The sequence below is a fragment of the Musa acuminata genome, chromosome BXJ2-8, assembly GCF_036884655.1.
Source record: "Musa acuminata AAA Group cultivar baxijiao chromosome BXJ2-8, Cavendish_Baxijiao_AAA, whole genome shotgun sequence".
Classification (NCBI taxonomy): Eukaryota; Viridiplantae; Streptophyta; class Magnoliopsida; order Zingiberales; family Musaceae; genus Musa; species Musa acuminata.
The window spans coordinates 50,897,903-50,919,681 of NC_088345.1; the positions used below are offsets into that span (position 1 = coordinate 50,897,903).

The 21,779-nt window shown below is 40.8% G+C and overlaps 3 protein-coding genes across 4 annotated transcripts; 2 read left to right on the forward strand and 1 right to left on the reverse strand.

The window, feature by feature from the left end:
• Nucleotides 1–416: 416 nt before the first annotated feature.
• Nucleotides 417–9,769, forward strand: LOC135620095 (MACPF domain-containing protein At4g24290-like). Its single transcript, XM_065122734.1, has 7 exons — nucleotides 417–1,240; nucleotides 2,497–2,735; nucleotides 3,171–3,372; nucleotides 4,615–4,683; nucleotides 4,794–4,980; nucleotides 6,377–6,543; nucleotides 8,815–9,769. Exons 1-7 carry the CDS (start codon nucleotides 980–982, stop codon nucleotides 9,496–9,498), a joined length of 1,809 nt encoding a protein of 602 aa, XP_064978806.1. The 5' UTR covers nucleotides 417–979; the 3' UTR covers nucleotides 9,499–9,769.
• Nucleotides 9,770–10,056: 287 nt separating this feature from the next.
• On the forward strand, nucleotides 10,057–14,879 carry LOC135581167 (transcription factor GTE1-like). Of its 2 annotated transcripts, none has more exons than XM_065122735.1 (9): nucleotides 10,057–10,207; nucleotides 10,305–10,536; nucleotides 10,653–10,874; nucleotides 11,353–11,430; nucleotides 12,029–12,253; nucleotides 12,415–12,513; nucleotides 12,755–12,813; nucleotides 13,685–13,835; nucleotides 14,529–14,879. In XM_065122735.1, exons 2-9 carry the CDS (start codon nucleotides 10,366–10,368, stop codon nucleotides 14,694–14,696), a joined length of 1,173 nt encoding a protein of 390 aa, XP_064978807.1. In that variant the 5' UTR covers nucleotides 10,057–10,207; nucleotides 10,305–10,365; the 3' UTR covers nucleotides 14,697–14,879. The 2 variants fall into 2 exon arrangements, with proteins under 2 accessions (XP_064978807.1, XP_064978808.1); XM_065122736.1 differs by having other exon boundaries at nucleotides 10,094–10,207; nucleotides 10,300–10,536.
• Nucleotides 14,880–15,145: 266 nt separating this feature from the next.
• On the reverse strand, nucleotides 15,146–18,188 carry LOC135620439 (leucine-rich repeat receptor-like serine/threonine-protein kinase BAM1). Its single transcript, XM_065123364.1, has 2 exons — nucleotides 15,611–18,188; nucleotides 15,146–15,525 (listed from the first exon to the last, which is right to left on the reverse strand). The coding sequence occupies exons 1-2, from the start codon at nucleotides 18,186–18,188 to the stop codon at nucleotides 15,146–15,148; spliced, it is 2,958 nt and encodes a 985-aa protein (XP_064979436.1).
• Nucleotides 18,189–21,779: the final 3,591 nt, after the last annotated feature.

The following is a 21,779-nucleotide window of genomic DNA, read 5'->3' on the forward strand; positions in this document are numbered from 1 at the left end:
ATGATCACTAAAGATCAACCAAACGAGATGTATGCTTGTTTAATCCACCCTTTCTGGTGCATTAGCTTTGCTGCTCCCTCAAGCATGCAATTTTTAACGCACGGTGGGAGTGTGAGAGTGGTACGGTGTGATCCGGACACCACCAACCCCACCGCAACCACCACCGGGTAATGGAGCCGGCCCCATGCGGGTCCCGCTCTACTCGCCGAATCGTCGCGTCTACCCTTTGGGAGACGGGTACCCGTACGGTGCTCATCGTGTTGTTCTGATACACGGAAAGAGGTGTCGTGGAGTCGCGGGACGTCGCCACAGGACGTGTGCGGTGTGCGTGTTGGTGGCGATGCCCGATTCGTTTTGTCCGGAAAAGTCGTGGGCACGGACGTCACGTCAGCGGTATCGCAATTGAATACTCTCTCGTCAGATTTGACCAACCTAACCCTAAATCCGGGGGAGGTCAATTTTTTGGAGAGAGCAGCAGGAATTTGCTGGTGTTTACGGCCTACCGACGCAGCTTGGGTTAGGAATTCTTGGGTTCTGGGGCTATCTTGAGGAGATTTGGGGTGGTTCTGAGGCTAGATTTTGCCGCAATCTGAGCTGGGGTTTTGTTGCTCTTGTTTCTCGATCGGAGCGGAGTCTTAGAAGAGATTCAGTGTGAAAGCCTCAGGTAATCTGTGATTTCTCTGCCTCTGTGAGAAATTTGGTAAGGATTTGTCCGTGTGGAGTGAGTAGAGGTGGAGTGCTGAAGCTTGCTCTCCAGATTTGAGTTTAGGCCTCGGGAATACTGAGAAAACCCACTGTTTCTGTTGCGATTTTGGCGGTAATAGGAAAAAAATTGAATTTTGTGCTGGTGGGTTGTAGTTCTGGGATTCTGAGGAGAAAAATATCGGTTTCATAGGCCTGACGATTGTGTGAGGTGAGGGGTATAACAGATCATATTTCAGCATAAGAAATTACTTTAGCTAGTTTGTTATGATCAAGAATGGCGCTCAAGATTTCACCGCTGAAAGCTGCTGAGATTGCGATCAACTCGATCGGATTAGGATATGACATCGCTGGAGATATCCGTTTGAAGCACTGCAAGAGAGATTCCCCGGATCCATGGTTGATTGAGATTGATCATGATCAGGTTCACAACATCGTCCTTCCTGGTGGACTGTCTATTCCAAATGTTCCTAAATCCATAAAGTGTGATAAAGGAGAAAGAATAAGGTTCAGGTCAGATGTTCTCTCGTTTCAGCAGGTATGCCTTGGTTTGTTTGTTCCCAAATCGATGCATTTTGGTTCATTATCTTTACGTAATTCTTGTTGTGTAATGCACATTGGATGTGTTCAAGGATATGGGCTGGTTAAACTGCAGATTTTATGATATATTGTAGACCAGATTTAAATTGTTTTTATCATGTTTGTCGTTTTCATAGCAAGGTAAAAATGTGGGCATTGATTGATGCTGGAAGAAGTGTTTTTTAGGATTTGAAACCATGACAATTAGTTTCGTATACTCTGTAAGAGCTTACTTGTTCTTATAAACTTCATGTCATTGGAGAGCATGCCCTTTGGTCCCAAGTATATTCATATCCAGTTAAATGTCTGTCAAATTATATTTAAAGGCTTCTGAGTAGCCCAATCCTGACTTCAATATGGGATCACTTATGATCATTTTCATTCCAATTCATTTAAGCTTGATGTGGCACAATTTTTTGCATTAATATTTTTTTTAATACTAGAGAAGGCAAAAAGTAATATTGACTTGTGCAATTGACAAGCATGAACATCCAAGTAGCTTTGTCATTTCAAATTCTGTTTTATAAAGGATTCGCTTTGACTATCTAATACTCAAGTTGAACTGGAGCCTTGCCTAGCTACAAGATTAAAGGTTGATCATGTTCTCTTTTAGGCAAAAAAGAAAGTAATCCGTGTTTGTTATATAGGTAAGATAAGACTGATTATGAGGCCTTCTCATAATCTAGAGGTTATGAGAAGACCTCCAGATGCGATAGTCAGAAGAGGTGAAATAATTAATGTTAGTGGTATGAAGAGAGATAGATGAAGACATAAAAAAAAATTTAATAGAAACTATAAATAAAGATTTAAGTACTCTAAATTTAACTAAACATATGATTTTTTTACATATCTCAATGGCGACAAAAAATCTATATAGCCGATCCCAAATAGTTGGACTTACGACTTTGTTGTTATTGTTGTTGTATGGATGTCCTCTAGAAGACAAATTGTTAACGAGAGTGATCAATTGGAAATGGTACACGAATGACAACCTAGACAAAAGCAACAACTGTCCATCCTTATTTTTCCGCAACATCTACAAAATCCATTCATTGATCATTGATGGGTGTCTCTGAGGATATTATTGTATATGGTCACCGTGCTTGGTTGCTGTTCCATCTCTGCATGTGTTGGTAACAAGAATGGAAATGTCTATGATATATCTAGCTGTAACAAGTCATTTTTCTTTCTTAATTCTTATGGAACTTTCTGCAGATGTCCGAGCAATTTAACCAGGAGTTATCTTTATCTGGAAAAATACCTTCTGGCCTCTTCAACAGTATGTTTGAATTCTCAGGTTCTTGGCAGAAAGATGCAGCAAACACGAAAGCTCTTGCATTTGATGGATGGTTTATTACACTATATGCTCTTGCATTATCAAAATCTCAGATTGTACTTCGTGATCATGTTAAGCATGCAGTTCCATCAACATGGGATCCTGCTGCTTTGGCAAGGTTTGATATCTTCTTTTAAATAGCTGAACATAAAGTTCATGTATTACTTTTGCTTGTGAGGGGTTTTAAATATATACTTTTAGAACAATAACCGGGCTCTTTAATATATTAGCTTTTGTTCCTGCAGATGTTTCTTTACCTGCAGATCTTAACTTTGTTAGCACTTGCTCTTGAATTGTTTTAGTTTCATTGTAGAATGCTATCTATCTCAAAAGTTTTCTTGTGCGTAGTTGAAAATTTTCTCCTGAAATATGATTTCTATTATTTCCATTTTTCAAGTTTAACTCTTTGTTGAAGGATAAATTATTGTTCCTTTCTTTTGAAGTTGTAAGACTTAAACTTTAATGGAAAATTGTTCAGCAACAAGTTCCAAAGTTCTTGGTATGACCACCCACTTTGGGATGTGAATGCATATCACTTCTCTTTTTCTTCTAGGTTTATTGAAAGATTTGGTACTCATATTATAATTGGTGTGAAGATGGGAGGAAAGGATGTAATCTATATCAAACAGCAGCACTCGTCTAACCTCCAACCTGTTGAAGTTCAGAAAAGGTTGAAAGAGTTGGCAGATAAGAGATTTCAGGAGACTTCAAGAGAATATGACATGGCTTCTAAAGAAACATATGGGAAAGATAAGGTGTTTAACCCTCATTTTGATCTGCTTTTGTTTCCTGGTTTTCATTAAACTCAAAACTAAGGCAGCTTAACCTTTTTCTTAACACTGTAATGATAGGTCATTTAAAGATAATATTTTCGTAGTGCAGGATGAATTTTTTTCTTTTCTTGTTGTTGGTCTGACAGGCTTATCATTGGCACGATAAGATATTATTTCAGAAAAAAAACATTCTTTAACCTATTCTGGTTACTTATGAATGGACAACTAAGGTGTGCACCATGATTAAGGTTGCATGAGAGACATGGTGGTAATTTTCTTGAAATTTTGATTAAGGTTGTATTTTATGATGCCAAACATTTCTTGGAATTTTGATTGGTACCTAAATTACTGGGATGCATATTAAGTTTCACTGCTTAGGACCAGGAATAGGTTGGACTGGACGTGTTTGAATTGATATTACCTTATATGATACACTGAATGGACAACAGTTTCTGGACGAACTGAAAATTGGCCTTATTGATTTGTGAGTGATGAAAAAGTGTGCTTGATCTAACTAACGCATGAACCTTGTCTTGCACCTCAGGTCTGTGAGGCCCAAGCACTTTATGATCTTGAGTACTTAACAACTTTGGTTAAAAAGGTTCCTTAGAAATTTAACAGAAATGATTTTTATGGTGAACTTTACTATTGCATTGAACATCCATCTCCTGTTTCTGATTGGCAATTTATACTAATAAATTACACCGGTTCAGTATGAGTTGAAAGAGTCGTGACTGCGGTTTGCAGAATCCAGTCAGTCTAGCATAGTAAATTTCACTGTTTAGGACATAGAATTGGTTGGACTAGACATGCTTGAATTGATATACCTTATATAATACACTGAACAGATAACAGGTTCTGGAGGTCCTGAAAATTGATCTTCTTGATTTGTGTATTCAGAATGATGCAAAGTGTGTTTGATCTTACTAACACATGGACCTTGTCTTGCACGTCAGGTCTGAGAGGCCTAAATACCTTATGACGAATCATATGCCTTTGTGCTGAATGCTGGTAGTGCGTACATTTTCCTAATGCTCCAATAACATCTGCTAGTTACCCAAATGAAATAAGATATTGTAAATTGAAGCATTGGGCCTTTTTTAATATTATCAATTTTTTAATCTCATAATATCGGATTTAGTTGATGCTATGACATTGTAAGACACATCTCCTGTCGCCAAGTGTCAATTTACAGTTTTATACTAATAAATTACCGTGGTGCAGTACGAGTTGAGAGAGCAGCGACTAAGGTTTGCAGAATCCAGTCAGTCAAGCTCTTACTGTGCAAAAGAGGTATATTTTTTAACAGATAAAGTTCTTTAGAATGATTTCTTCTGTGAAAATATTTTAAGCTATACTTAGTCTTAAAATGATCTGTTTTACATTTTGTCTTACAAATTCAGGGCATCGTGCAAATCTTCAAGCAAAGAGGGGGAAGGGATAACTGGGACTTACCTCATATCGAGTGGTTGAACACTGTTCAGTCTGAACCCGATGTAATTTTAATGTCCTTTATGCCAATTACTTCTCTTTTGAATGGGGTTCCTGGAAGTGGATTCCTAAACCATGCCATCAATTTGTACTTACGGTGTAAGTATGAAATCTGAACTCTTTTAATCTCATTCTGCAGTTGCTTTTTTCTAAGGCAAACTTACTGGTGCATAAGGCAGTGCTTTTCTTTCAATTTGCCATGGCGATCCCTATTTCACATACACAAGCAGACCTTTCATTTAAGTTTGAACTTATTTCTCATACTGCACTTATTGCTAAGACAAATATATGTGTGCATAAGGCAGTGCTTTTGGCTCAATTTGCCATGATGACCCCTTTGATTCACAAGAAGAACTTTCATTTGAGGATCCTAAAATTTTAAAATCTTTTATTTTATTGAAATCATCTCACGGCACCTTGACTGCTGGCTGAATGTACTCAAAATTAGAAGTTATGTTGCTCATCAACTTTCTGATTTATGGGAGATTAATCTATCTGTGACATCTGTAGATATGTATATGACCTTGTGCAGAAAAAAATAGAGGTGGAATGCTGATGATTGATGATACAATACAATTTAGTTTGTCAAAAGTGTCTGTATTCAAATTAATGTGATATATATTCTTAAGAATTATTTGTGGATTAAGAAGAATCATCTGGTATAATACATCCAAAAGTCATTACTGATTTAGAGCACACTTCATTAACAATTTGTCATTTATGAAGTGTTTCTCACTGATTTCAGTATATTTTAAAATTGGGAAAATGGAGCTATATCTGGAATAACAATAAGCTGTAGAGTCTTTTAGAAATTAAAATTAATGTGATATTCTATGTAATTGCTATGTTTTTTTATGAAAAAATTATTATGCCTTTTAATGACTTGCATAGCATCGGATTTGCTTTGTCATTAGTTGCATCCTCATGTGACCTGAGACCCTTTGGCTCTTATTCATTCTGAACTAAAATCCTAGAAGGATGATTTTCTCTATGGTATAAGTTCTATGCCAAAACATAAGCTCATGTTTTCTATTTTTGACATGTTGCAAAAGAGTCAGGAATATTGTTGCCTAAATAGCTTTCGAGATCTGTTAATTGATTTCTTGAGGAAAGTTTTATCCTGTGGAGCAGATGCTGTGGCGTACTTGCAAATTTCTAGTTGCCTAAATTGGTTGATTTCCAGTGGAAAGTATGATTCTGTCCAGCAAATGCTGTCGTGTAATTTCAATTTTATTTCTTAAAAATAAGCATTAAGCAGAAAGAAATATCAGGTTTTGAGTTAGCCTTTATGTTGATGTGGCTTCAGTAAACTCTTCTAGTTTTATCAATTCTTTCTGAGATACTATGAGCTTTAAAAATTTTGAAATATCTCAGAGGATAGGTTTCCTTTAAAAATGTCATGATAAAGACTTTTGTTATAGATACAAGGCATTCCTTGTATGTGGTTTATGTGCATAGTGTTGTAATTGTTCTTATTTTTATCTCTGGACATCAGATAAGCCACCAATTGAAGAACTTCATCAGTTTTTGGAGTTCCAGTTGCCGAGACAATGGGCCCCTGTTTACAGTGATCTTCCTCTTGGTCCACAGCAGAAGCAACAGAGCACTGCATCACTTCAGTTTTCCTTCATGGGGCCTAAGCTTCTTGTCAACACCAGTATGGTAATTATTTATATTCTTTTCGCTATTGGTTGTCACCATTGTTGACTAATTGCTATATTGTTGACATTCTCTAAGTCTTGAGTTCTGTGGAATTGTAAAAAAGATTACAAGATATTTTTTTGTTTTGTTAAAAAAGGGGGTTGATCTCAACTAGAACTAATTTGTCAAAATACTGACTGGATACATAAACTTTACAAAGCTCCACAAGTCAGGTAATTCACAGGGTTCTCAAAGAAATGACCCGCAGCTTTCGTAGGGGACCGAGTTACTCAAAAAAGTGAACAGGGTTATTAGCTTGCTGATAGACATAATCTAAATGAACTCTCTTAGAAAATAGAAAGAAAAGTTTGAAGACCTATAGAGTATAGATAACATTCCTAATTCTCCCTGGTAGCTTCCTCCTTTCTTTTTGAAGTGTTAGCAGGGGTTTGTGAATCCATTTGCATCTCTGTTAATCTGGGTCTCTTCCTGTTTGCCTCATTGATACCTTCCAGTGTCACTCAGCTTCAGACTGCATTGGTGAGATGGCCAGGGTAGTTCTAGCACCTGCACAAATGACAAGAGCAGCGCAATATAACCTGATCTAACAGACTTGCAGCTATGGTCAAAGACCCATCTGATTTGATTTTGATCAACCCATGATTAGGTGGGTTTATGACAAGGTTTGTTAAACTTCTCATAGAAAGTATCCTGCACATGTTGACTCACCTACATTGAGGAAAGAGATGTAAAATTTCTTTTCAAACAAGCCAATTAAGCGACAATTGATATAGGGGAAACAACCACAAGACTAACATTGTAGGAAAATTTATTCATACGAATTTCCCGAGCAACCATATGAAGGCTCCATCCAATTGATTGCCCAGTTTTTTAAGTAACTTTCAGAAATTTATTGACAGAATCAGAACTAGGAATCCACTACGGCTGAGCCCAGACCGATTCATCACAACCATTAGTAGGAGGTGTTTATAAGACTAAATCTGCAATAAGATGGTCAAACAAAAGAAACAATGGATGTGTTACTCCAGCTCTTCTAATTAAATCACTGATCCTCACTTCAGCACAAGGGATGCATGGCAGCAAATCTGCTTCATAAGGTCAGTAACATGCCATTGCATACATTTGTAAGAAATCATCATAAATGAGACTACCAGACTGCTACATCTGGCCATGATGAGCCAAGAATACTGCCTGATTCGGACCAAGAATCTCAGTTAAAAATGTTTCTTGCACGTAAGTTGAGTCCATTGCCATGGCTTTTTTTTTAAAATCCGCCCTGAGACATGTTTATGGTAATCTATCCTTTTTAACTACTTTGACAATTGCTGTCCTTTTGTCCAGTGTACATCATAGGAATCTTAAAATTGGTCCAAGGATTGATGAGAGCCAGAAGGCCAATAATTGTGGAAGGACATGAGAGAAAATTTCACCTAAGTAATGCTGACAGCTAGCAATTTTTTGTTCAACCTTATGCACCATGGTTTTGTATTAATTTACAGTCTCTTTTAATATTTCAATCTAAGATATATGAAATGGATGACACTTTCAGTAATGTTAAGTTTCCTACAAACAAGACATCTATTTAAATCAAGGCAGTCACATAACTGGAGAAATTAGATAGGTTAATTTACTTATATCAATTGGTTATATAGAAAAGCACTCTTTATAGCAAATTTTTTGTGTCTTAGTGAACTTAAAATGTCGCTGGTATATAGTTGATGTTACAGGTTCAGACTAATACCAAAATAAGAATAATTGATTTTACCAATGATTTTGTTAACGATTCTAGACGGTACTTGGAAAACTAGAATGAATAACTAACAGAAAAGTGGATTCCCTTGTCTAATAACCCTTTTAGATTTATGCATGTTCTAGTTTAGTTTATCCACTTTCCACTAAAATTTATGTTGTATAGGAAGGTAATTTCATCTAATTAGTGTCTGTTTCTCGGTTGCTAGTTTCTCCCCAAAGTTGTAACTTAAAGTAGCTTGTTCACAGTGCTGGGTGCTTGAATTGGTTCAATTTTAAGTTGCAAATACTAGATGTGATACTGTCAAAAATTGTGTTGAAGAATTGTACAACTGACACCAGATGAAGAATGTATATAGCTGAAGTTCAAGGTTTCCATTTGAAACATTTGCAATTACAAAATGAATAGTATGTCAAAAGCGAGTCAAAGCTTTTAAATGTTCTGCATCTAGTTTTCTCATTTTGGTTTAGAATAGAATCATTTGGCTTATTTTAGGACTCATGAATCAGCAATTGTTTCAGGTTGATGTAGGCAAGAAGCCGGTGACAGGACTTCGGTTATACTTAGAGGGTAAAAGGAGTAACAGATTAGCAATTCATCTCCAACATCTTTGCTCCCTTCCCCAAATATTTGAGCTTCATGACAACCCACATAACCGAGCCTCCACTGAATCGTATGACCGAAAGTACTATGAGCCAGTTGACTGGAGGCATTTTTCTCATGTCTGCACAGCGCCAGTGGACGCCGATGATGATGACCTCTCGATTGTTACTGGGGCTCAGTTACATGTGGGCCATCATGGTTTCAAGAAAGTCCTCTTCCTCCGCCTCCAATTCTCGACTGTTTCCAATGCAGCACTTGTCAAGAACCCAGAGTGGGATAATTCTCCAAACTTGGTCCAAAAATCTGGTCTCATCTCAACACTCATCAGCACTCATTTCTCTGCGGCTGCTCAGAAGCCTCCACCCAGGCCAACGGATGTAAACATCAACTCGGCAGTTTATCCCGGTGGCCCGCCGGTTCCAGTGCAGACTCCAAAGTTGCTCAAGTTTGTCGACACGACCGAAATGGTGCGCGGTCCGCAAGACAGCCCTGGTTACTGGGTGGTCTCTGGTGCAAAGCTGAATTTAGAGAGAGGTAAGATATCGCTGAGGGTCAAGTATTCTCTCTTGACGGCAATGCTACCCGACGACGATTTCGAGTAAGAAGAAAGGATGTGGACTGACAGAAACTTGCAAATGCCACTGAGAACTTGATCAGAAGCACAAGTCCTCAAAAATCTTTTTTGTCTACTGTATAATATCTGTAATTGATTTGAATTGCGATGTATGCTGCTTGTTGTGAGTGATGCAGTGGTCATGTCTCTGCTTCTTTTGCTCTCACAAGAAAAAAAAAATGTTTGGAGCAAATTAAGAAATTGATTTCGAGATTTGTGATTTCAACAAGAACATGAATTAGTCATCTGAACTTTCTTGACGAGTGATGTAAATGGAAGATCTGTACATGGGACGGAAATCTGGTTGTCGCAGGAATCATTATTATATTGTCTTGAAGCAATGGATGAAAGCTCTGTTTACGAACTGGGGTACAGTGACTCATGAGTTACGACTCAAGCCACATCAGTCTGATGTGTGCAAGGCCATGCGTTCTCCCAACACTCGTAGCTAGTCGTGACTCAAGTAGTGTGTCAGGACCCGCAGAGATGAACAGTACATTTATCGAGTCCAAAGACGAACAACATCGACCGGGTTGTTTATGCGTACCGGACCGAACCGCGTGCTACGGTTCGGTTTTCTTCGGTCCGACCGTTCGACCGTCTCTTCGTGCCCTCCCCCATCAAATCCCTCGACATCGATCTGTTAGCCCATTCCATCTCGGAAGAGTTCGGATTCCGAAGAGGCAATTCACCGAAAAGTAAGCCCTCGATTCCTTAAACTTCAGATTGTTTGATTCCCCCTTCTTTAAACCCTAATTCACCCACGATTCTTGCCAACAATTTATTCGAGGGAAGAGGAAAGGGATCACAAATCCTGGGATCCCTGTGATCTTTCTTGACGATTAGGAGACAAAGGATGACAGCTTCATCACAAGGAGCCGCAGTCGTGGCGCTTAGGCCTCCCCAACCTCCGCTGGCTAGCGGGAACGGGAGCGACGCCGGCGTAGCAGTGGAGGCCGGAAACCCCAAAACCGATGTCGAACGGTTCAGGCATCGTGTTGATGAGTACATCTCCAAAGCTAATGAGGTGTTTAACGTCTCCCGATCTTTGATGCCTTTTTGCTTATTGCTCCCAATTCGATGTTACTTAGGAAAGAAAGAACACTTCTTTTGTGTTTTTTATGATGCGTTGTTGGTATACAGCTGGAGCAGAAGGTAAATGAGGTTGTTGAGTACTACGCTAATAGGAAACAGCCGAATAATTCTAAGGGGAACTCAGGTGGTAAAGATAAGGAAAAAAAGAAACCTGGTAATAGTGGAAGCAACAATAGTGGTAACAAGCTGATTGACGGGAGTAGAAAGGAAGCTGTTTGCACAAAGAGAATGCAGGAGCTCATGCGGCAGTTTGGTACCATATTGAAGCAGGCAAGCACTAATTCACAATTCTCATGATGCTAGTAATTTTTTATGGTTCTAGATGCATGCATATCTTTTTGAGTTAAAAGATTGGTATAGATCGGAAAGGTTGTATGGAACACTCAGATGCTTTATCTCTTTTGAAACTTGGTGCAACTCTGCAAGAAGCTTGTTTTGTGCCTTTTATAGATATATTTGTGATGTTAGGTAAATGTTAGCTGTGGCGAACGAATAAGACATTAGGTTTCCTAAGTTTTAACAAACATTTTCGCATGTGTGGATCAAATGCTTGTCATCGACTTTCTTATATTATAAATTGCTGGCAACGCAAGTTAATTGTGAATACATACAGGTTGTAACAGCTTTTTAGTTGTCTGATAACTGATATTACCTTTGTGTAAAGTGCACTGGTTGGAAGCAGTTATGTTCTTATTTCCTTATTTGTTGCTATTTCTTCTGATTGCTCTGGCTAAATTATTATTTGCAGATTACACAGCACAAGTGGGCACGACCGTTCATGAACCCTGTTGATGTTAAGGGTCTTGGTCTTGATGATTATTATGAGGTGTGCCCCTATTTGCCTTCAATCTTGTATGCTTGCTCCATCTATTCATACATTTTCTTTTGTCTTCATGTTGTCAATTGAAATTTTTTGAATTAAATTTAATATGCTAACACCAACTGCCTTTTTTTTCTGCAATTTTTGAATTCCAAATTGGAAATCTGCTGCAAACATGTTTCACTATTTTTATGGATCACACTTGACGGCATTGCCCTATATATAGGAAAAGATTTGTTGTTTCCTCATGTAACTTCTTTAATTTTCTGTTCAGCTATATATGATCTTTATATTAGTAGAGCTGGCATGGTTCTTGTATATCTGAAGCTTTCAATCCTTTGTGAATTACTTTTTCCTACACCATACTGAAAACAAGTAATATTGCCTTTCTTGTGCTTGTTTGATAATGATAATCTGTTTAATTGAATTTGGTTTGATTTTGGGTAGTTCCATTGCTCTTAGATGTATCTGCTAGTTGCTTAATTGGTCAAAATCATTGGATACCCTTTAATAAGAATTTTCTGTCTTAGGAAAGTGCAGTTAGCATCCTTTTGTCTTATTCTTAGTTTGATTAACAATAATTTGAGACTTCTCTTCATCCTAGGTTATTAAAAAGCCCATGGACTTTGGTACAATCAAAAACCAAATGGAAGCAAAGGATGGCAATGGATATAAAAATGTTCGTGAAATATATGCCGATGTAAGATTGGTTTTCACTAATGCAATGACATACAACGATGACAGAAGTGACATTCATGTTATGGCTAAAACATTACTGGATAAATTTGAAGAGAAGTGGCTGCAACTACTTCCTAAAGTTGTTGAAGAGGTGAAGTTTAGTATGCTTGTTTCTGTTGCTATATTTGTTACCTCTTTCTTGCTATCACGTTCTCTTTTATTTCCTGCATGGATATGAAGCTGCTTTTGTCAGAGCTGTTGAGTCATGAAAATTGTTTTTTTTTCTTTTTTTCTTTGGTGCTCACTTGTCAGGAGGCAAAACAAAAGGACGACGAGGCTCAAGCTCTTGCAAACATGCATATTGCTCAGGAGGCTGCTTTTGGAAAAATGGCTAGAGATACCAACAGTGAGGTAACATAGAACCTTATTATGGATAATTTCCCTAAGTATTTGCTTTATCTTTTTGAAAGTCATAAATTAATTTTCAAACCGAGTAGAGTAGTAGGTGCTGACAATATGAAATACTTAGTTGCTAGGCCAGAATTAGATGACATGGCAACTATTTCCAATTTCACACCTTCGGATAGGTACGGTGTTTTTTCTTCAGAAAACCCCTAAGTGACTGACAATTTTTTTCTTAACAAATCTTCAGCTTGATGAACTGAATGCGCGTTTGGAAGAGCTGAGGAAGTTGGTAATCCAGAAATGCAGGTAACTGTTTGTTTTTTTCATCAACATGCTTGTAGTATATGTAGACCCCAAGTCTCTCCTTAGTTATTTGACAATTCAGTTGATTCAATTTGCTAGAATATTTAGCAGCTATTCATACCTTAAACTTCTGTGAGGCCTTGAGGCAATGGAGGACAGTGATATAAAAAATGATGTAAGCTAGAAGCTTTTGGGGAAATGAATTATCTTATTTTATAATTAATAAGAAACTGACCTTTCATTTTATAATTAGCAAGATAGTGGACTTATTAGAATAGTTAACATGATAGTTGACCTTGCAAATTCATTAGCAAGATAGAAAATGTGGTCTATACTAACAATATATTTACTCGTGTTATGTAGTATAAGCTCATTATTAGGTTTACCATATGGAATTTGTCCTACTTGAAGTTATTGTTGATAGAGTATGTACATAGCCAAATGTTGTTTAGACTTTAGAGTCAAATTAACCAAATGTTGCACATAATATAGAGTATGGACATAATGAGATCCGAAAATTGTAATCCTTTTCTCCCAAGAATATAGAAAAACTAATAGTTGCGTTTTCCTTTTTCCCATGAAAAATTTTGATGATTACTTCCGCATTCTGAATGGCATTGTATCATGGTTCGCTTCATATGTGTTAATTATTTTCTGTAATATTTCTCAAATACATAAGGTTGCTCTTTTTGCTGACCTGGGTATCAAAGCTTCAACTCATGAAAATAGGCTCTTTGTTTGCAATGATAAGACTGCGTACGTGGACTTTTGCAACACTCCACCTGGTGGGAGTCTTGTGCGCTAGGCTGTAACTTAGCTGCAGGGAAGCATTTTTAAATTTATGCCTTACTAACTTTTAGAAATATTTTCTTAGGAAAATGTCAGCAGAGGAGAAAAGAAAACTTGGTGTTGGCCTGAGCGCTTTATCCCCCGAAGATCTTAACAAGGCTCTAGAAATTATTGCTGAAGACAACCCCAGTTTTCAAACTACAGGCGAAGTGGTGGATGTTGATATGGATGCACAGGTTTTGTATTTTTACCCCATGCATGCTTTACAGTTCTTTCCAAGTTCATTTCAGTTCTCGTAACCAGCACATTTTGGTATCCAGAATTATACTGTCGATTTTAATATACATTAACTAAATGCTCATAGAGAAATTAGTTATATACGTATAAATATGTTTTATAGCGAAATCACTGGATATTTTTCATGCTCTCTGTTCAATGAGAAACCAGCAACAGTGAATGATTGGCTGAAGGACTGACTACTTGCTGGAAATGAGTTCAATGTCATCTGATGTGGCTTTTGGATTGGATTTTAATGTTCCTATTGGATCCGCTTACATTTGATCATATACATTTTTGTTATTCGTTACTATCTTGTGACTTAAATAGAATTGTTATTCGTTACTATCATATACATTTGATCATATACATTTGATCATATCATAGTTGTGCATGCCTTGGTGGTTCATTAAGCTCTTTCACTTTAGTTCATGACTGGAACTTAGCACTGACAACTTGTATTACTATGTGATAACACATCAATGTTGACCTATTCTAAGAACAGCAATCTCACTGATCAAGGTGTGCAATACTGGAACTTAACATTGACAACATATATTCCTATTGTGATAACACATCAATATTGACCTATTCTAAGAATAGCAACCTCACTGATCAAGGTCTGCAATACTTGGTACATATTTTTGATGCAGAGTGAAATCACATTGTGGAAGGTCAAATTCTTTGTGAAGGGGGCCTTGGAGCTTCAAGCGAAGAACTGTGCAAGCAAGGCAGATAACAACTTAAAGCGAAAGAAGGAGATTTGTGATGCTCTGGCAAAGACTGCAAGGAAGCGCAATAAAAAACTTTCCTCATTATGATGTTAGAGTTTGTAAAAATAAATCTAGTTACTACCTTCCGGAAACATTAGTTACTTGCGCGCTTTTGAAGCTGTTGCCTAGAATAAAATTTTTAGCTTCAAGGGATGCTGTGAGAGCAACCACTTTGTTGTTGTGAAATTGATCCAAGCTACAAAATGAAGGAGAGTTTACCTTACAGTTGAATTAAGATTGTTCTTCTTTTTCAGTTGTGAAAATAGTAGTCTGAAGTTGATGCAGTATGTTCTATTATCTTCTGTGATGTTGGTCCCTTGAATCAAATTTGATGGTGCTATCTATGTCCATGGCCTCAACGTACCAAAGGGGCATGAGTTTGATGCCTCTATTCTCATTGAAGGCAAAGAAACGCTTACATAAAGGAATATGAACTCTTACATCTCACTGATCACTAGGCCAAGAGGTCTGGAAATGGCTTCAAGCATTTGTTCTCCCTATCGCCGCTGCCCTGCTCTCCTACAAGAGGAGGATGATGATAGAGGAGAATAGAGGTTGGTCCTCTGCTCTCCTTCAGAGAGCATCTGCACTACCTCCCTCATCGTTGGTCTCTCGACACCGTTCTCTTGGACACACAGCATGGCAACAGAGAAGACATGCATCACCTCCCCCATTGTCGGCATTCTGCAAATTCTTAGGTCCACGATGTGTCCAACATTGTCCCCGCTGCAACTAGTGGCCCTCTTTACCCACTGAACGATGTCGACGCCGTCCCCGAATCCTCCGACCGGCAGCCGCCCGGAGATGAGCTCCAGCAGCACCACCCCGAAGCTGTAGACATCACTTTTCTCATCCACCTTGAGAGCGCACGCATACTCTGCATCGGGAAACATAAGAGGGCTATTGATTGAAACTTAGATCAGGTGAATTAAGGTAGCACAGCAAAGAACGAAGAATCATACCTGGAGCGATGTAGCCGTGCGAGCCAGCGGTGGCGGACATGCACTCGGAGCCACCGCCGTGGAGCAAGAACTTGGCCCGCCCCAAGTCCGCCACGTGTCCCTCGATATTCGCAGCGTCAAGCAGGATGTTCTTCGACTTGACGTCGCGGTGCACGGTCATGGGACTGCGGTCATGGTGGAGGTGACACAAACCCCTGGCCGCCGCCACTATCCTGTACCGTCTTCTCCAGCCGAACCGCTCGCCCCCTCCGCCGTGCAGCAGCTCCCCCAGGCTGCCGTTGCTCATGTACCCGTACACCAACGCGTTGGTCTTCCCCGATATGTAGCAGACGGCGAGCAGGGGGACGATGTTCCGGTGCCGGATGCTGCCGAGCGTCTGGATCTCGGCGTCCAAGCGGCGGTCGTGCCCGTTCGATCCCAGCCTCACCAGCCGCTTCACTGCAATATCGCCGTTGGCACGGGTCCGGCCGCGGTACAGCACCCCCGCGCCGCCGCGCCCGACCACGTTACCCTCCTTCATGCACTCCAGCACATCCGACACGCCGAAATCCACCTGGTGGAAGGCGGCGAGCCGCCACGTGGCCCCGTCGGACCCGCCACGTTGCAACCTGGCCCGCCCCGCCGCCGCCAGCGCAAGCGCGAAGCAGCTGAGGACAAGCGCCAGCGCAAGGGCCAGCTCGAAGTCCCCGTGGGAGCGTCCGGACCGGGGTGCCCCCGCCACGTAGTCGCACGAGTTGTTCGAACCCGGTCCGCAGAGCTTGGGGTTGCCGGAAAAGGAGGTGGCGTTCAAGTAGGCTAACTCCCCGGAGTCCGGCAGCCAGCCGGAGAGATCGTTAAAGGAGAAATCGGCCGCCGTGAGGCTCCTCATCGCCGCCGCGACCGACCTCGGTATCGACCCGTTCAGTTGGTTGCGCGAAAGATTCAGATAGTTTAGCACCCCGATTCCGGCGATCTCCGGCGGAATGGGGCCGGAGAGGTTGTTCTGGCTGAGGTCGAGGTAGGTGAGCCGGGTGCAGTTTCCGATCTCGGGTGGGATCGAGCCCAATAAGCCATTGCAGCTAAGGTCGAGCTTAATTGCGTGACTCAGGGAGCCGATGGCCCTGGGGATCAGACCGGTCAACTGGTTGCGGCCGAGAAGGAAGGTTTGGATCGAAGATAGACTGCGGATCGAGGAAGGAAGAAGACCGGTGAGCGAATTGTTTGAGAGGTTTAGGTGGACCAGTTGGGTTGGTCTCCGGCTAGTGTTGGAATTTTCCGGCATCGGGCCGGAGAGGTGGTTGTCTTGGAGCTCTAATAGGTTGATCTGCGGCAAGTACAGGAATCCTGAAGGAATGCTTCCATTGAGAGAGTTCTGACCAAGCCTCACTCTCGTTAGGCTCAAGCACATGCCCAAGCTCTCAGGGATGGGACCGAAGAAGAAGTTCCTGAAGAGGATGAGAACTTGGAGCCCGTTCGATGGACACAGGTTTGCGGGAATCGTACCGGTAAGCTCGTTCGACGAAAGGTCAAGCACGCGGATGTGGCCGCTGCCGCCGAGTTTCTCCGGTACGCCGCCGGTGAAGTTATTCACGAAGAGCTGCAGAGTGTCCAGATTCGGCAGCACGGCGAGGAACGCCGGCAGCGGCCCATGCAGCCGGTTCATGAAGAGGTTCAACAGGCTGAGCTCCGTGAGCGCGGCGAGCTGCTGCGGGAGTTCTCCTGTGAGCTCGTTGTTCGACAGGTCGAGGAAGACCAGCCTCGTGAGGTTGCCGAGCGACGGCGGCACCGGGCCAGACAACCGATTGGTGTGGAGGAAGAGGGTGTCGAGGTTGATCAGATAACCGATCTGGTGGGGGATTCGTCCGCCGAGGCCGCAGCTCGACAGGTCGAGATGGGCGAGATGGATCAACTTGCCGAGCTCGACTGGGATGCCGCCGTCGAACACGTTGTAGTAGCCCAAATAGAGCCGCCGGAGGCTCGTGAGATTGCCCAGTTCGCTGGGAATTCGACCTCTGAGATCATTGCCATCTAGCGAGAGGTACTTCAAACCAGCTAAGCTCCCGTAGCACGCCGGGATGCTGCCATTGAAGTAGTTGCCACCGAGGTCCAAGTACCTGATGCTCCTCAGGTCTGGGACGCCGAGCGGCAACGAGGCTGTGAAGTTGTTGTCGTAGGCGTCGAACACCTGCAAGCTCGGCAGGCTCGAGTAGTTCCAATCCAGCCCGCCGTGGAACTGATTGGAAGAGATGTTGAGGTATCGAAGGCTCGGCAAGTTCGACACTCTGATCTCACCGTGAAGCTGGTTCCCGGCAAGGGAGAGGTTGACGAGGGAGTCAAGGCCAGAGATGTCCATTGCAACAGAGCCGGATATGTTCAGGTTAGAGATGTCGATCCCGACGACGCGATCATGCTCGCACCGAACTCCGAACCAGGAGCAGACAGAGAGCAGATTGGAAGTGTTCCAGCTCACTAGTTGTGAGGTGGAAGAAAGGAAGCCTTCTCTTAGAGAAGCTAATGCCAAGGCATCACCATGAATGGAAGCGCAAGCGCAAGAACCAAGGAGAGCAAGCAAGGTGAGGAGTAGAAGACGAGGGTCCATTTTGTGAGGCTTCAGTTGTGCTCATTGGAGCTGAAAGGAAGGCCAGGCATTCTTAAGTGTCCGCCGAAAGGAGATTGAGAGCATGAACAGATTTGGAGGAGAGACACGAGAGTGACGGAACAGAGGCATATGGAATCAGTACCTCTGCAAGAGAGTAGTGCTTTCCGATGTGTTGAAGGTGGTGATGAGAGTAGTAACTGTAGAGATACAAAAAGAGTCTTAAAGAGGGAACAAGAGAACAGGTTTAGATCATATCAGCAGATCAAAACAAATACCATTTCAGCTGCAGGGTTGTATTAAAGGTGTTTGTATGAAGCCTCATGCATCCTCATCTGCTTCACCACCAGGAATCAAACAGTGAACTGTGACACAAACCTGTAACAGAACCAGGTTTTATTTCATGAAGGGGCTCAGAATGTGGGAAGAGATACTGTTCCTGTGGCATGAAACTTGATGTGGATATCCAGTATCGGCAACAGGCATTTGTCCTCGAACGCTGCTGCACTTGTTGGGCCTCACATCAGAGTCGTACACAAGTTGTATCTTGTGATGTCCTTGGTGTTCATGGATCACAAGATCTCACCAGACTTCGAGTGGTCACTGCAAGGGGAATGGCACAGTAAGCATCCTGTGATGGAAGCTCCGTCATCGCGTGCAGGTAATCGAGTTTAAATGTTGATGACGATACGAGCATGAAAGATCATGGAAAGGAATCACTAAAGCTTTTGGGTGAGTGTGTGTGTGTGTGTGTGTGCTTTTTTTGTTCTTTGCCTCAGAAAACAGAGTCTCTTTGCTCCCTCCTCTGCCTTCACAGTGAATCCTTTTCCTCCTGCACACTTTTGTGATTCAATCATTCCACAGTGAATCCTTTTTGCATCCCATTAATGGCGTTGGAAGTCTCCCTCCATTGCTGGATCGAATGGAATTGTTCACTGAGGGTGAGGGGGAAAGCTACCCTTCTGAGAGGTCACCATCTGAGCCTTTTAACACTGTGTAAGAATCAAATGGCAGGTTGATTGATTGACAGTGGTTCAGCCAACAAAGTTCTTTCTCTAAAAGAGAAGTAGGGAAAGAAAGGCCAGCCTGCATCTATTTCAGAGACAAAGGTTTCTCAGAGAGGAGCTATAGTCAGTGGTAGGGATACTTATCAGAATCAACTCAGATAGGTTTAATAATTTCTATTATAAAATATAGTTATTTATGATGTTAAAAATATGAATAATTTTTTTTTTTATAAATAATAAAAAAGAAGGATAAACACTTATTATTATTATTGAATTTTATGATTATGGTTATAATATCTCAAGTTCTATGTATGAATTTGAGCAAAGAAAAGCCATTTATGTTCTTTCTTCTGTCTACACTTAATGCCTATTTCCCATCAGTTTCCTCTCACTCAAAAGATGATTGAAATGGCACTTACAGACCTTCTGAACACTTTCTGTGTAAGACTTCATGTCACAATCATACTCCATCATCAACTAAATGATTGCCAAGCAGAACATCTTTTCATGTAAGCACATGAATCCTTCTGCAAAAGCTGGTCTTCTCGTGTGGACTGTGGAGGAGACGGCCATGGAGGCAGTGCACTTCGTTCGTCTCACACCCGTCTTATATTGAATCAACGCCCTATGCAAACAACAAGACAAAGAAAAAGGAGAGAAATTGAAGTGAGAAGAAGAACACATTCCGGGAGAAGAGAGTTTCTTTCGAAGGTGCCTCGGATGTCCCTTTGGTGGTGGCAGTGAATGGACATGAGAGGCGAAAGATTCCGAACCCCGTTGTCCTCTTCCCAGCTATTCGCACAGAGTGGCTGAGCAGGAGATTGTTTGAATGCCTGCTCACGTCTCGTGTGTCTCAGTTACCTCTTCTTCACATGAGAAGACCCCGTGCACCTCACATCATCTGCGCCGCCTGCTCGGTTTGCTTGCGTTCGAGTCATGTCGGCTTGTGCGCAGGTACCCAAGCACAGCTCTCTCTTCCCGGTGTCATGGCTTCCTGTCGACATCTAAAAGAAAGGAAAATTTTGTCTCTGTTTCGGGTGCCTCTGCCTCCAAATTGTTATGGCAGAATGGTACGCTGTTCACGTTGCAAGAGGACAGCTGATATCTGTGTCTGTCAGTGTGGAAAGAGAGAGGGTTGAAGTTGACGTTACATTGCCTTTCCTGAGGTAGTTATAGAAAGTATCGGTGGTGATGATCCCATTAGTCCCATTTGATTCGAGCTCGTATGATCCAATTGGTTTCGACCGTCTGATTTAGTGTCGACATGTAAGAAAATTGAGAACGGATTGGTTTAGTAATACGATCCATAGTAACATAATTAAAAATAATGATTTCGATTAAAAAATAATTGATCTAATGAGAATTTTATAATGAATTCAGTGAAAAAAAAAATATTTTATGATGTGAATAAAATATTTATTAAATATTTTATATTATGATGATATTTATGAGGCTTTGTTCTTTCTATACCATTGTATTATCACATGTTGAATTATGAGACGATTGAGATGAATATTTCTCTTTATCAAATATCGATGATATTGATTTTTCTGTATGGTATAGAAAAGAAAAAATATTCATTAAAATTGTATGTGAGATCGATAGAGCTCAATAGGTTCTTTGGCATAAGTTGATCATAGGTACGATGCCAGATGCTTTATAATCATCGAAGCAATTTGCTTGTGACAATCTACCATTTTCTCGAGACTCAAAACTGGCAAATTGAGCAATAATATAAAAACACCCTTCAAATAGATTGGTTTACGGTTTCATTTTTACTTGACCCGCTTTACTGAGCTATGGAAGGCTTTACGAGCAGTAATGCGTTAGCGAAAGAAGTCATTAGCATCTTGATTAGTCTGATATGGTTCGAACTTGTATTATAGGATTCTTCAATATATTTCTACGGAAGAAAATTTGAACTCACGATGTGTTATTTGCATAAAAATTGAGATCGAAAGAGGTTTTTTGTTTCGATCCCTTCAATATTTAGATTAATAACCCGAAATATGTGAGTATAGATGCGAGTGGTAAAAAAAAGTGATATTCATCTTTTTCATTATGTCGAAGATAAGCTTTTATACTTAGTCATAAATAAATAGAATATTCTATGAGAAGACAGTCTCTAACTGCTTCCAACGATCTCTTATTAGTCTCTTATCTACAAGGGTGATAAGGGAGAGACAACCCATATGCCTTGTGTTACTAACTTGAACATCAGGATCGGATCGAGAAACCTCTCTCAACCTCAGTTTTTGTATAGGTGATATTTGAGAACTCAACATTTTGACCTCAGTGTTATCTTAAACAATCTGTGTATACGGGTTTGGATCACATTGGGTTGATTATGACATCAATGACTTCTTTTTCATAATACAATGAGAGTCAAACTGAAGAAAACGTTTTGGCTTGATAGGTTGTCATAAAAGTTATTCTTGAAAATAAAAATTTTCGAAGAATATTCTCTCTCTCTCTCTCTCTCTCGGTTCATGTTAGCTGACCGGGCTCTGCATATTGAATCTTGAAAATATTGGCTGTATTGGTTGGATGATACATAAAACGGAAATTAGTCCGGACTTAAGTCTCC